The sequence below is a fragment of the Dendrobium catenatum genome, unplaced genomic scaffold, assembly GCF_001605985.2.
Source record: "Dendrobium catenatum unplaced genomic scaffold, ASM160598v2 fragScaff_scaffold_1211, whole genome shotgun sequence".
Taxonomy (NCBI): domain Eukaryota; kingdom Viridiplantae; phylum Streptophyta; class Magnoliopsida; order Asparagales; family Orchidaceae; genus Dendrobium; species Dendrobium catenatum.
In genome coordinates, this window is record NW_021319673.1 from 55,101 (window position 1) to 69,946 (window position 14,846).

The 14,846-nt window shown below is 32.8% G+C and overlaps 1 protein-coding gene across 1 annotated transcript in view; it reads right to left on the minus strand.

Moving 5' to 3' along the window:
- Positions 1-118: 118 nt before the first annotated feature.
- LOC110099267 (probable methyltransferase PMT11) overlaps positions 119-14,846 on the minus strand; it is a 20,160-nt gene continuing 5,432 nt past the window's right edge. The window contains exons 2-9 of the mRNA XM_020826360.2: positions 13,807-13,956; positions 13,428-13,698; positions 8,952-9,062; positions 8,673-8,832; positions 7,974-8,231; positions 7,190-7,312; positions 1,225-1,302; positions 119-578 (exon numbers count right to left, since the gene is read on the minus strand). Coding sequence (XP_020682019.1) covers positions 386-578; positions 1,225-1,302; positions 7,190-7,312; positions 7,974-8,231; positions 8,673-8,832; positions 8,952-9,062; positions 13,428-13,698; positions 13,807-13,956 — 1,344 coding nt within the window. The 3' untranslated portion in view covers positions 119-385. The remainder of the gene's footprint in view (positions 579-1,224; positions 1,303-7,189; positions 7,313-7,973; positions 8,232-8,672; positions 8,833-8,951; positions 9,063-13,427; positions 13,699-13,806; positions 13,957-14,846) is intronic.

Below are 14,846 nucleotides of genomic sequence, written 5' to 3' on the forward strand. Positions count from 1 at the left end.
TAACATATCAATATGTATGTCTAATGAGATCACATTACGATATTAATTTTTATGCAAATACAAACTTAAATGTTTGGATACTACCAAAACAATTAGATTAAGAATATCTCAATAAAACTTGAATACAAATAGGCCGATGAATACTCATAGTAAAAAACAAATAAATTGCATAACCACTAATTCAACTGTGCAACAAATCCTAAAATCAATTATTTTTCAATATTAAAAAAAAAAGAATTATGAAGAAACAAAGAAAGATAGTCAGAACTAACCAAAAAGAAAAATAGCAGGCCCTTGCAGGTGCATTGGATTTGGCATGCTTTTAGGGCCACAGCCGCTGCTGCGCTCACAGATTTTCTGATTTGAATATGGAAATGGAAGGCGTCTATTTCTGGCATATTAAGATCCTCCTGCTAGCATAAGGACCTTCAGATGTGTCATGCTGGTCTGATCTCCATCCCAGGGCCACTGTGATTGTTTGGATCTCATCAACTATGTACTTAGAATCGCGGATGTATGCACGCCCACCTGGTCTCAGAATTCGATCCATCTCTAGTAAGATGGAAGTGATGTTACACCTGCAAATCATATAAGAAGTTCAAAAACTAGTCTGAAGGTGCCACCAACTTTAAATTAAATTAAACATAGTCAAATCTATCAGGATGGCAACAAGATATAGCAACCAATTATGCATTGAGTTTTTTTTTTTTTTTTTCTTTGCTTTTTTTCACTCATGAGAATTACATTAGATTTAGGTTTTATTTGGGATGGCTTTTTTATTGCTGCTTGAAATGAAATTTAGTATAAAAATTAAATTTTTTTTACTAAAACTCTATTTTAAGAAGCAATAAAAAATAGTCTCAAATGAATCCTTAGCTTTCTTACTGCTTTTTAAAACATTCTAGTATTAAAATTTTAATTTTTGTACTAAAAAGCTGCTTTAAGAAGCAATAAGAAAGCCATCCCAATTGCTTGTTAAAGCAGCTTTCTGGTACAAAAATTTTAGAAAGTCATCCCAATCGAAGCCTTAGCCTATTTCACAATAGATTTCATACGAAGTGTGATATAAAGAATGAATGCTGTTTTTTTTTCGGAGCAAATTAGCTAAAGCCAATCATTTGAAGTACGGAATTATTCTTGTCTGGCTGAAAGAAGTGATGGCACTGAAGCTTGTGCTAACAGTTTTCTATTTAAGAAAGAAAAAAGCTTTTGGAGGTTAATTACCTTTTCTGTTCTGTGGAGAAGAGACCAAATGCATGTAATAAATCGTAAGTTCGAGGATATGTATCAAATGGTTCGCACCTGCACGTAAAAGAGACGCTTTAAAACACACTGGATAAGATGTATAGCCTATGGTACAAATTTCACTAAACATTTCATGATACCAATATGAAATTTTGACGTTTATCCGGATGTTGCACAGGGAAAACAGAAATGGTAATGACAATCTTCGCATTTATTTCTAAGGAATTCTGGAGAAACTTAACCTCTATTCAATCATGTATGTTTCATCAGTTGTTGCAGCTTGAATATCATAAACTCGATAAACTAGGCTTACAAAGCCAGAAACTGCAGCATAAAAATGTAATGTGTGTATGTGGGGGAGGAACATATCTCCTTTATGAGAATTTCCACCCATTTAAATTTGGAAGTAGAACCTTCAAATTTAAAATCAATCCTGGCCATCCTCTTAAATGCTATTGAGTGAAGATTTCAAGCATTTTAAAAATATTTGGTTATCTGCTCGATCCATCAAATTTCACTTGATGATTGTCTTCGATCACATGAGAAAAAAATTAAATGCTCGTACAGGATAAAGCTACAGCAATATGACTTGAAATTTCATTAATGAGTTAGTCAAAATTAATAGCATATATATTGGCTTTTATTAAGATTGTGGAAATAAATTGAAACTTGAAATAGATAAATAAATGCTCCAAATTTGACCTAACTCGCACTTGAGTCAACTTTGATCATTACTCTTGACTTGATAACTCGAATTGCAAGCCAAAATGTCAGCACATACTATATATATATATTACAATTTTGGGTCAATTTGGGTCTTGGGTGTATATTCATGTATGTATATAAGTGTAAAATGAGAAATAACTGCTTCTAATATTAAAAAAAATCATAAAATTAAGCACATTACAATTTATAATAATTTATCAATATATTAAACTTGAAGTTGACAATTTAATGCACAATCTAAACAATAAGTAATTATTAATTTTATAGTGTGGGAATATATAATCAAATGATACACGATGAGCATTATTCTTACAATATCAAAAGCTCTAACAACGTTTTTTAGTTAAAGTAAAATAACATGTTTTGGAAAGAAAACTGAACTGAAAATTTATTCATTCACATTCATGTCATTTCAAACAATACAAGTCACCTCTATTTATACTAAAACAACCCAAGATAACAAAAAGGTAAAATAGCCTAAAAAAGACAAACTAAAAAGTAAAATAACATGTCAAATAAGAACCAATATAACAGATCTACTGTGAATCAGTATATCCTTGTCAAGATAGTTAGAAGACATATATGACTTGTTTTTGGGTATTTAGCCAAATGAGCCTTGTTAGTAACCATTGGCTACTTCATATATAGGATCTCTAAAGATCGAGGGTGGAAAACCTGTCATGGGGGCTAACTTTGCAACAAACTTGAACTAAAAGAAGGCTTTCTACCCTATTAAATGCGTTGAATGACATACAAAATCACAGATAAGAATGTAGGAGAACATTCATACACTATTGGTTTAGAACATTCATACACTGTTGCACACACATCTATATTTCATGCACATACTGAATATAATTTCATCCTTAATCGAGAGTACTCTTCTATGCATTAGAAGATATAATTAAATATGAGGGCTTGCACTCATAAGAAGTAGGAACTGAATCTAAATAAACCCTAACACAATACTCTCAAGGTAAATCTGGTTAAATGTTAAATCCAATCTACCTCAGGAAAGATAAGGACCTTAAGCTTGTGAGAGCGAGGTTCATGACTATTTTTAAAAGTAAGATTATAGATCTTAAAATTTTGTCTGTGCATGAGGAAGCCAATGTTATGTGAGAAAAAAGTAGCTAGTGATATTAAAAATGTTGTAAAAGATATGTATTAAGTATCAAAAGGAAAAACTCTTAATAGTCAAAATAGTTGATGGTGGAATCAAAATGTGCAAGAAAATATAAAAATTTTAAAAAAAAATGTTATAAAATTGGTTTGGACGTAAAAATTCTGATAATTAAGAAATATATAAAAAGGCCTGTAAGGAGTCTAAGAAAGTAATATGGGATGCAAATATTTTAGCTTTTAATGATTTATGTAATAAATTAGATATTAAGAATGGCGAAATATATATATATTTAAGTTAGCTAACCAAAGAGATAGGAGTACTAAGGATTTAGTTCGAGTGAAGTGCATTAAGAATGAAGATCACAATATGCTTTTATTAAAAGAGGATATTTAACAAATGTGGATGAGATATTTTACTAAACTTTTCAGTAAAGATTATGAGAATGTGATTGACTTTAGTGACCTTAGCATCCTAAATGAAAATAATTTTTTTTTTATCGGCATATTAGTAAAATCGAATTTAGAGAGACTTTAAAGAAAATGAATGGTGGAAAAACTATTGGAGCTGATGATACTCGAATAGAGATGTGGAAATGCATAGGAGATGAAGGAATTTCTTGGCTTACTAAACTTTTTAATATTATTTTGAAGACTAAAAAGATGTCATATGAGTGGATAATGAGTGTGTTAATTCCTATTTTTAAGAAAATGAAGGTGATGCACAAGATTTTGTGAATTATAAAGAAATTAAAATAATTTGTCATACTTTAAAATTATGGGAGAGAGTTATGGAACATAGATTGAGATGTGATACTAATGTTTCTCAAAATTAATTTGGATTCATGCCAGGTAGGTCTACTATGGAAGCTATACATTTATTGAGATGTTTGATAAATAAGTACAGAGAGAAAGAGATGGATCTATATATAATATTTATTGATTTAGAGAAAGCATATAATAAAGTTCCAAGAGAAGTGCTATGGAGATTTCTTGAAAAGAAAGGGGTTAAAAATGTTTATATTCAAGTCATAGAGAATATATATATATATATACTACAGAGAGTTTTAGAAAAGAAACAGGTTAATAATGTTTATATTCAAGTCATTAAGGATATATATGCAAGAGCTGTTACTTTTGTTCAACCACAATATGGTTTGACAAGTATTTTCCTATTACAGTTGGATTACATCAAGGATCATCATTAAGCTTATATCTTTTTGCTTTAGTCATGGATGTTCTCACTAGACATTTGCAAGAGGATATACCTTGTTGTATGCTTTTTGCTGATGATATTCTTCTTTTTGATAAGACTACAGAGGGAGTTGAAGGTAAACTTGAACTATGGAGGTCAACATTAGACTATTAGAGTCTAAAGGTTTTCACTTGAGTAAATCTAAAACTAAATATATGGAGTGTAATTTTAGTAAATATTAGAACTAGTGAGGGGATTGTGACTTTGGGCGATCAAGTCATTAATAAGAGTACACATTTTAGATATCTTGGATCTATTGTTCAGAGTGATGGTGAAATAAATGGGGATATTATCAGCAAAATTAAGTTGGATGGTTGAAGCAGAGGAATGCATTGGGCTTGTTGTGTGATAGAAAAGTCCCTCTCAAACTTAAGGGAAATTCTATAAGATGGTGGTGAACCTGCAATGCTTTATGGTGCCGAATGTTGGCCATTAAAAGAGAAGCATAATAATAAATTAAGTATTGCAGAGATGAGAATGCTCAGGTGGATGAGTGGCTTTACCCTTGGAGACAGGAAATGAAATGAGCATATAAGTGAAAAGGTTGGAGTAACTCCAATAGAGCATAAGGTTAGAGAGAGTCGTCATATATGGTTTGACATAAAATGACAGTATTCTAATGACCTAGTTAGAAAAGTAGATGTATTAAATTTGAATTATGTTTAGAAAAGTAGAGGTAGACCTAAAAAGACTTGGTTAGAAAATGTTAGAAATGATATTTCTTTATTAGATTTAAATGAGAATTTAACTCTTAATAGGACACAATAGAATAAAAGAATTCATGTAGTCAACCCCACATAGTGGGATAAAGGCTTGATGATGATGTTGTTGATGTTGTTTCTTCATCCCCGAACCCCCGAGCAAGGAGTGCTGCCCCCCAACAAGCTCCTCTTTCAGCTCGACCAACGGAAGTGAGATCTAAGTCAACAATACAACCCGATTAATTGACACAATCAAATTTCACAAAGAACTAACAAGGTTGACCTTCGTGATTCAAGTTTTTCATCAACTCCCTCTCTAGAATTATCAACAAGAAGAATATCATCAACAAAAAGCATATACTAAGATACATCTTCTTGCAAATGTTTAGATTTTATTTGTACTTAAAAAAAATAGTCATTAGTTGTAAAGACTTGTGAGATTGGGAATATGTGGTAATTTGTAGTCATCTTTCCTGTTTCTTGCTTCTTCGGTGCCCATAATTCATAAAACTAACCTCAGAAAGTTAGCAAATGGATGATATGACTAAAAAGAATTTATAAACTGATGAGGGCATCAGATTTCGACATGTGTACCATCGCCGGGGGCGCCGATCGACGGCCTTGATTCAGAGCCTTTATTTTTGATGCTTTAGTTTTTCTTTTCATGATTTTTATTTCACGTTTTTCTTTTGTACCCCTATGAGGGAAGTAGTACTTATTGTAGCCCAAGGGCGTTTTCGTCTTTATGCATTTTATTTTTGTCAGCCTATATAAAGGGCTTTTGTCATTGTATTTGGATTACTGAATGAATGAAAATTTTCCCATGCTTTGTTCTCTTTGTGAGTGCATGAAGTTCTCTTGGTGAGTGCTTCCATTGAGATCTCTTAGCGAGTTCTCTAGTTATCTTTTCTTTAATTGCTTTGCATAATTTTCTTCCTACTAGAGAGTTCTTCCAAAATTCCTCCACCTCCTTGCTCTTGCCGCCGGCCCCTAGGGCTTTCCCCACCGCCGGCCAAGCTTCCACCGCCGCCCACCACCGCGCCGACGACTCCCTCCCCCTCCGCCACCACCACTCCACCTCCTCATTCAACCCCTCATTGAAATTTGATTCTCAAGTTTCAATTTCTTTCCAAATTTGGAAATCTATTTTTGGAAAGTCTTTGAATAGATTCAAATTTTAAATCAAGATTTTATTTGGATTTATTTCAGAATTTTTCAAATCTAATCCTCAATTTGGAAACCTTCTCTCCCTCTCCATAACTCCCTCTCCCTCCTTAAGCATGCCGCCGGCCCCCCATTATGCTCCCCCTTAATTACTACATTAAATCCCATAATTCTAATTTGAAATTCAAATTAGGAGTCATTAATTTTCCCTCCTATTTGGATTAAAACTGAAATAATTTCAGTTTACTCCCTTCCCTCTCTCTTTCTTCCACCGCCGGCCTCCCCTCTCTCTTCCCCCCCATTAATTCTTCATTAAGGAATTAATTCCTCCCTCATTGGAATTCAAATTCCCCCCCCCAAAATTCCCCAAAGCTGAAATTATTCTCAGTTTTTGTTATTGTTTTCTATACACATCTCCCCTCACCCCACCTCCACCGCCGGCCTCCCAATCCATCATTCAACCCGCCGCCCCATCCCTCCTCCTTGGAGATCCAGTTGCGGCGACCACCCTTTGACCTCTCCAAGGATGCATGGAGGTTCCCGAGTGGAATTTCGGGTTTGAATACGACAACCGCGGACGAGTGAACTTGCTAATTTAGGTGTAAGCTCTTGCCTAGCCATAGTCAAATTCTAAGATCTCCGAAAAGTTTCAATTGAGAACAAAATTAAGCTTGCAATTTCATCACTTGAACAATATTTTATTACGTTTCTAAATTCAATTCCTGGTTTTACATCATAAACTCTACTCGGATAGTTTGTGTATATAAACTCCAACATAAAATTTCAGGCTGATGCTTAAGATCTAAGTACTAAAAGCTAGCATCTTGGTCGATACAACTCCAAAGAAACAATCTACAAGGAGATGATCTGAATGAATTTGAAAATATAGCAGGGATAGTAAAAATTCAATGGAATATGAAATCAGAACCTGAAAAAACATCATGAAAATTGTTGGAAAATAAAATTCATAACATACCAGTCATGGGCAACTCCTATAAGGCCACGATCATATATTAAAGGCAATGTGTTGGGGCCGCTAGTGGGAACAACATTCATCACCCAGCTATCAAGCTGGTTATCAATCATTGCTGCAGCAAACCTGCCATGAAAATGGCCAGAAGTAAGCAAAGATTCTCTGACATGAACAATAAAGATCAAGTAGTTATTGAATCTTACATATGAAATTCCATATATATATATATATATATATATCGGTGATGAACTGATGATTGAATGTAAAAATAAGTGTGTTACACTTTTAGAGAGAACTTATTTCGCTTTGCTGAAGTAAAATGAGGACAATTTTCGAACGATGTTCATACAATAGTATCAAGCAAACAAAATTATACTGTGATTGCATGCTTTATTTGATAAGCTTGATTTCTAGAAGAAGATTTAATTATGAAGCTAGAATCTCAATTCACATGTGCAGCTTACTGCCTGGTTAGAGAGTTATCGGTCAGAAAGCTAAAGAGCTATCCGTCATAAACAAAAAAACAGACCAACAGCAACTTGTCATGCGAGCAGAATTTTCAGATCAAAGACACCACCCCAACACACAATATTATGTACAGACTACAGTTAATATCATAATCATCTTCAAGCCTAAAGAGGTTAATGAAAAGACAATTTGAATTTCATGTTACTTTCTCATTAAGTTTTTTCTTGTTTTAACCTTTACCGAAACTTTTTTATAATTGTTTAGCATGAAGAATATATCCCGTTACTGAGAAATCAAAGAAATAATAAATCGAATGTACCCCCCAAATCCAGCCCTCATGTCCATAACATTCCGCAAGTTCATCTTTTTCCAATGAAAAGCATTGACATAGCTTCCTACAACTTCATCCCAAAAGGCAGTCTCCGCTTTGAACAACTCATTTTTAGCAATGCTAGCATCCATTAATACATTTTCAAGCCTTTGTGGCGGTACATGCAAGCGAGCTGGCCAGGTTGGCAAATTGCTTCCAAAACCATTCTCAGGAAGTCTTGTAATGCATGCTTTCAGATTAGCATACCTGGAGGAAAATAAAGATAAAACTATGAGTGCAAAGAAGTTGCTCAAAAGTAAAATATAATGCTGGTATATAATGCAATGCAACTTCAACTACAGCAAATATGCAACAACATTCCATCACATCATACTATAACATCACACCATAAAACCCCATTAGAACATGTCACAACATTCCTATTTTATTAATGCCCAATCTTTCAAGAAATACTAATACTTCTTCAACTGTGGCACATTATAAACAAAGGATTGCTGATTGCGCTACATAAAAAAAAAACAAAATTTCTAGGTATTTATTTTTTAAAGCATCAATGTTCTATTGTTTATTTAAGTTGATATAAAACGTCTGAACACAAGGAATGCATTTGGCAAAAAAGAAAGCAAAATTTTCTTAAGAATTATTCCATATATGAAGGATGTCAAAGCGAAGGATTATGGTGAATACCAAACACTATCTGGGTCATCATCAGGGTTGCATAATGGAGGTTTTACTGCAGCATCCCGAATGATGTAACAAGTGTTGTTCAGAGGTTTACGCCATATGGCAATATATCCTTCCTTCTTCACGAGTTCCCAGCAAATATGTGTTGTCAGGTCCTCCATCTCTGTTATAAAAATACATGCATACCATGTATTGAGAAGCTAACTTTATTTTGAGTCAAAAAGGTTACACATTCAATGCAACAATTTATTTTCAAATGGAAAATCTTAAAACAGAAGCTACCTTTCCAGGCTTCTTGCTGTGCCTCTTCATGTTTATAAACTGGTTGTGCTGCCCAGGCAAAGTATCCCCCAGCTCTCAGCATTCTGTTGACTTCCAGAAGCAAGATTCCATCTTCATCATATTTAAGAAAACTGATCAGTGTAGCAGAGCCAATAGAGTTCAGAAACTCCCATTCTAATCAGAAGCTGCATTTGTGGAACAAATTTGTTTTAAAAAGATAAAAGTAATTTTTAAAGGCCAGGATCATGACCATAACAGAACTGAAGTATAAAACCAGCAGTAGCTGAATTTAAGGACACATGCACCAAATTAGTTTGAGCAGCTAGGCAATGAGCATAGCTATTACAACCACCTTTTGAGCACAAATAATCATATGTAATTTAAGATTGCTGCAACAAGCTACAAAAGTTGGCCAACTCAAAGAAATGACGAGTGAACTGTTTATTACTACAAAATTTTGCTTGTTTATTGGGATATTAAGCAATATAAAAATAATCCCTTAAATTTAAATGCAGTTAAAGCAAATAGTATGAAAAATTGAAACACTTAACAGATCTTAAGGAGTTATATTCATATTTTAATGATTGAAATCGTATCATTAGTCTTATCACAACTATTTAGGATTAGTTTTAAGAATCCTTACTATTCATATTTCATTCATTACTACTGAGTGATACCTAAGGTGTTGAACATATTTCTTCACAAATCATGTTGAATAACTTCTATCAATGTTGCACTGAGAGTGTATAGTATTCATTTTCCCTGCATTCCAAATTTTTTATTGTTTGAATTGAAGCAACAATTATGGGAGATTTGAAATACCTATTCTCCAAATCTCACATTGCAACTGCTCGCGATTCCGTTTGTCACCGCCTACCACATTTAAATACTTTGAAATGCATCATAATAAACATCTAAAAATATATTTGTATGTATTTGATTTGCATCCAACTAAACTACTGATGTTTTTCTTAAATAATGGCATTCCAATTACTTTGCATTCTAAAATACATGAATTTAAAAACTTTCAATCAAACAACCACTTTATCCATCCACGATAGGTTTATTAAACTAGTTAATTGGAGCATTTTTGTCTTTAGTTGAACATGTCCAAAAATATTAAGTTTATTTTCAATTTACTGTTTGCAATATATATCACTTCAATATTTCCCCAGATATAATTATTCTTTAATTTATCATTTCTAATTTTGCTACACATCCATCTTAACATTCTCTTTCACTGCAAGTAACTTAACTATCAGTGATTTGTTTATTGCCTACATTCCAATTCAAACAATATCATTGATTTAATTTCAGCTTGATAAAGTTACCTTTAAGTCTCTATGATACTCCACATAATACTCTTGACACACTTCTCAATTTATACTTAGGTATCATTTTATCTTGTAATAGTATCGATTGACAATTTTATCATAATATTCACTAAAATTGCATATCATATGCTCGATATTTTCTCAACTAATTTTTAAGTCATCTATCTTCTAAATATTGTTCCCTATTTTTACATATTAGAATTACATTATCTACAAAAAGCATACACCAAGACACTTCAATTTAAAAATTCTTTTTAAGCATCAATAAAAATAGATATGAACTCAAAGTTGATCATTGATGTAATTGTATTGTACTAGAAAACTCTTTAATCACTTTATAAGTACTCCTAACACTAATCAGTGTTCTACCATACATATATTGAATAACTTCATCATACATTTGACACACATTTCCTTCTTAACATTCATCAAATTAATTATCATGGTACTTGATTATATATATTCTCAAGATCAATAAAAATAACATGAAGTTCATATCTTTTAGTCAGTATTTTTTTCATTAACTAATTTAATAAAATAATCACTTTTATAGTCAATCTTCCTCGCATAAAATCATATTGATTCTACACAACTAATGTAATTTTTTTAGTTTTATGTTCCATTACTATTTTAATATCTCTTACTCTTATAGTTTCATTGTATGACCCATAATTTTGATTCCTCTATAATAAAAAAAAAATCATAAAATCTACTTCATTCATCACTATGGGTACCACCATTTTCTTCCCTGCTCAGTTTAACCGATTAGTCCTCAAAACTCTACTGAAAATTTTGTTAACCAAAAGGATATCTCATTCAAACAAGAGCTTTATATTTTTGCATCTTCCACAAAATTAATTCTACATCACATTTATGAATCAATCTATAATATATGCCATTATTTTTCATAATAATCTTTCAAAATGGTTTATTCCTTAAAACTATTATTTAAAAATTCTCAATGTATTTTTTCCGCATTCCCTTAATATTTTATCTTTAATTAAGATCATTTAGATTCAATTCAAAAGCATTTAACTTTATCAAAATCTATCGAATATAGATCTTTTATTTATTGCCTTAGCTATGCGATATATCGTATGTTCTCCTACTTTAGTACTAAGTCTATTATTTAAATTACCAAAGAAAAGTTATTACATTACTCACTACACTCATTATAAGACATTCAGCTTTTGTATAATCATTAAAAGCCTCAGTAATATTAATTTTAAGTCGCTCTTTAATAGCACATATTTTTCTTAATTATCTTTTGAATCTCACTCAACGATTAAATCTCCTTATCAATGGACCATCTACTTCCAAACTCTTGACACTTCTACAAAAACCTTATTAATGAAACTAACCATCTTATCCTGTATCAGGTTTGGCTAAACTACAATTTGCCTCCCCTAGTAACATATCTTAAAGAACTAAATATTTCCACCGTTTAAAATTCCATGATCTTACCATAAGGCAATTATTTTTGTAATTGTTTTATTTATACAATCATTACAAAATATTTTTATTTTCAATTAAGTAAAAAAGAAATCTATTTGTAATTTGTTTGCCCCACTTCTACAAAAAATAAAATAATACTCTCATTTTTAAAGGTATGCACTTGCTTTTGCAAGATTATAGGCTCCAGCAAAATAAGATCTAAATAATTGTAACTCAAGAAACCTTAAAGACCATTTCCAATCATAACATCATGAGCTTCTCCTAAGGAGGACGTTGTACAATATGATGCAGTGCAATTAATCTCCCTTAGTCCTTCAAGGATTTGAAACCTTAGATTTTCAATTTAGAGATCATAGGCAATGTCACTCAACTAATTGTTCAATTAGGCTTTATTATAGTGCCAATTTTATCAGTATTATTCATTTTGTCATCTCTATGTTATTACCCTTATTTATTTCAAGTAATCATTAGAAGTTAAAATGTCAGGCATCATTAACAACTAGGTTGATTTTTTTTTTATTCAAGGTTAGTTTTGTCACTATTAAGATTAGAGAGAGTAGTCCTAGATGGTTTGGTCATATAAAACGTTGGCCTTCCGAAAGACCTGATTAGGAGAATAGATGTGTTAGATTTGTCTTATGTGAAGAAAAGTATAGGTAGACCTAAAAAGACTTGATTAAAAAATTATTATAAATGATATTTTTATTAGATTTAAATGAAAATTTAACTCTTATCATGACACAATGGAGAAAAATGATTCATGTAGCCGACTCCATATAGTGGGATAAAAGCCTGATGTGTTGTTGATGTTGTTGTCAATTTTGTCACTTTGAATACGGCATGTTATTTTAAATAATATCAAGGTCATGTAATTCAAATGGTTAACAAAGATATGGCTTCTCCTTCGGCATTTTCTCTCCTCCTAATCATTTATTGATAGTTCTTTCTCTTATCTATGAGGTTTTTCTTTTCTTCTCCCTACTGGATCTCCATCCCATTGAGGTGTTCATTCTCCTAATCTTCTAAATCTATTTATCTCTTTACCTCCCATTCTTATTCCTTAACATTGGTTTCTTACCTTCCAAATTATGACAATCTCCATTTGTCCATCAGCACATTAAAATTAGGATTACCCATGATTGATTGCATTAAAGGCATGGCACAGCAAGTATTGCTACGATATTCTAGTGTAACATCTCTCTCTTATCATTAATCATTGCAGGCCCCTACACATCAATGCCTCAAATGAAACTAAGTAGCACCAAGCCTCAAGATGGTAATCAATGTAACATCACCAAAGACTCGTCTATAAAACCATCAACAAAGACTAGCTTATGGGACCAATGATTTGCAACTTCAGAGAATACAAAACAAAAATTGTAAGAAACAATAATATTCTATGGAAAAACTGGATATTAATCTCATGAGATCTCTTAATAGAATCAGATCAAAATCCAAAAATAATTTAGAATCTTCATCAAAAACATTAAATGAAACCAAATCAAAATCTTTGTATGTAGCATTTGTAGATTTAAGCTAAATCAATAAGTTTGTGGCAAAGTACCAAAGAGACAATGTAACATTAATGAATGAATAAGACTACTGCAACCAAGTAACTTTTGGAGCCATAGTTCAATGCTCGGTGAATGTATAAAATTGAAGTAAAAAGAAAGATAATAATGTATACCATCACGTGTCCAATTTATGCGACATCTTGAGCAATGAATTAGATCAAATGCCTGGCTTGGATAGAGCAACCTCCGTGTTGCAAAAGCTGCCGCCATTGCAGGCACACCACGCTCAAGAGCAAATTGAATCTGGTTCTCATGAACATCTTTCGGGGCAATCGACATGGTGATTGCATTCTTTGAAAACAAATATGCACCAAAGCTTGCTACACCACATCCAACATCAAGAACAACTCTAGTATGTGAACCAAACGCAATATCTGGAACCATCTGCACAAGGATGTATAGGATGATACATACTCAAAAAGAATCCAATTATGTGCTATAAAATACTTCTCAATCTGTAAAAGAGCGACTACTTTGAAGATCTTAAGATACCTCGGATATTTGATTTAAATACTGATTTGCTCCATGTATAAACTGGGTTCCTCCTCCGGGAAACTTAAACTTATCTTTATCCCTTGTGATCCAATTTTGCCCTCCTTTATCTTCAACCAAACGTGTATGAGGAACATTGCTGAACCAAACCTATAATCATGCCAAACATGTATGAGGAACACTGTTGAAACAAACCTATAATGGTGGCGTTGGTTAAAAAAAATTCCAGGAAATATCAATGAAATTACATAGATAAGAGTTCTCGTATATAAGTTATAATCTGAACGCCAGTTAGAATATTTCATCACTTGAGCAATTACTCTATTGCTCAACAAAAGCGGCTAAATGGAACATAAATGACAAATCCGGTAATGTTATAGACAGCAGGAAGGTAACATTAATGGTAAAAAGCATTTAAAATTTGTCTTAATCTAAATCATCGCGTGGTCATTTAAAATGTCCGCCTATTAATAATGGAACCCTCACAATGGAACAATTATTATGTCCTCCGACCGGATGCAGAGGAACATCCGGTTGTAGGCAAAATCCCGCCTATGCCGAGGTGTACCGAGTTTTTCCAAAAAAACTCGGTACACCTCGGTATAGGCGGTATTTTGTGTCACGACCCAACCCGACCGGGACGGATCCCGCTCGCATCGGGCCGCGACGGAGCCAACAAATCCAGGATCTGGCTTTGGAATTTGCTTCAGAACTTTCCTCCAAATATAACACAGACAGAAAAACACAGAACTACTATAAACATCCAAACACAGCGCAGTTCATCTATCTTTTCTTTCATCAAAATAATCATATACAGATACAGTGCATGGCTTCAGACAGAAAGAACATAACAGAACAGAAAAACCATGACTGTACAAAAATCAAAAGTATCAAGTACCTAATCACAGATCAGACTCAGAACGTCTAGTCCAAGACCTCCTTCCCTTTCCCAGAACCTGAAAACCACGCAGAAAACAAGGATGAGCTAACAGCTCAGCAAGACATCAATCATCAATCAAAATCATCAGAAACTCACATCA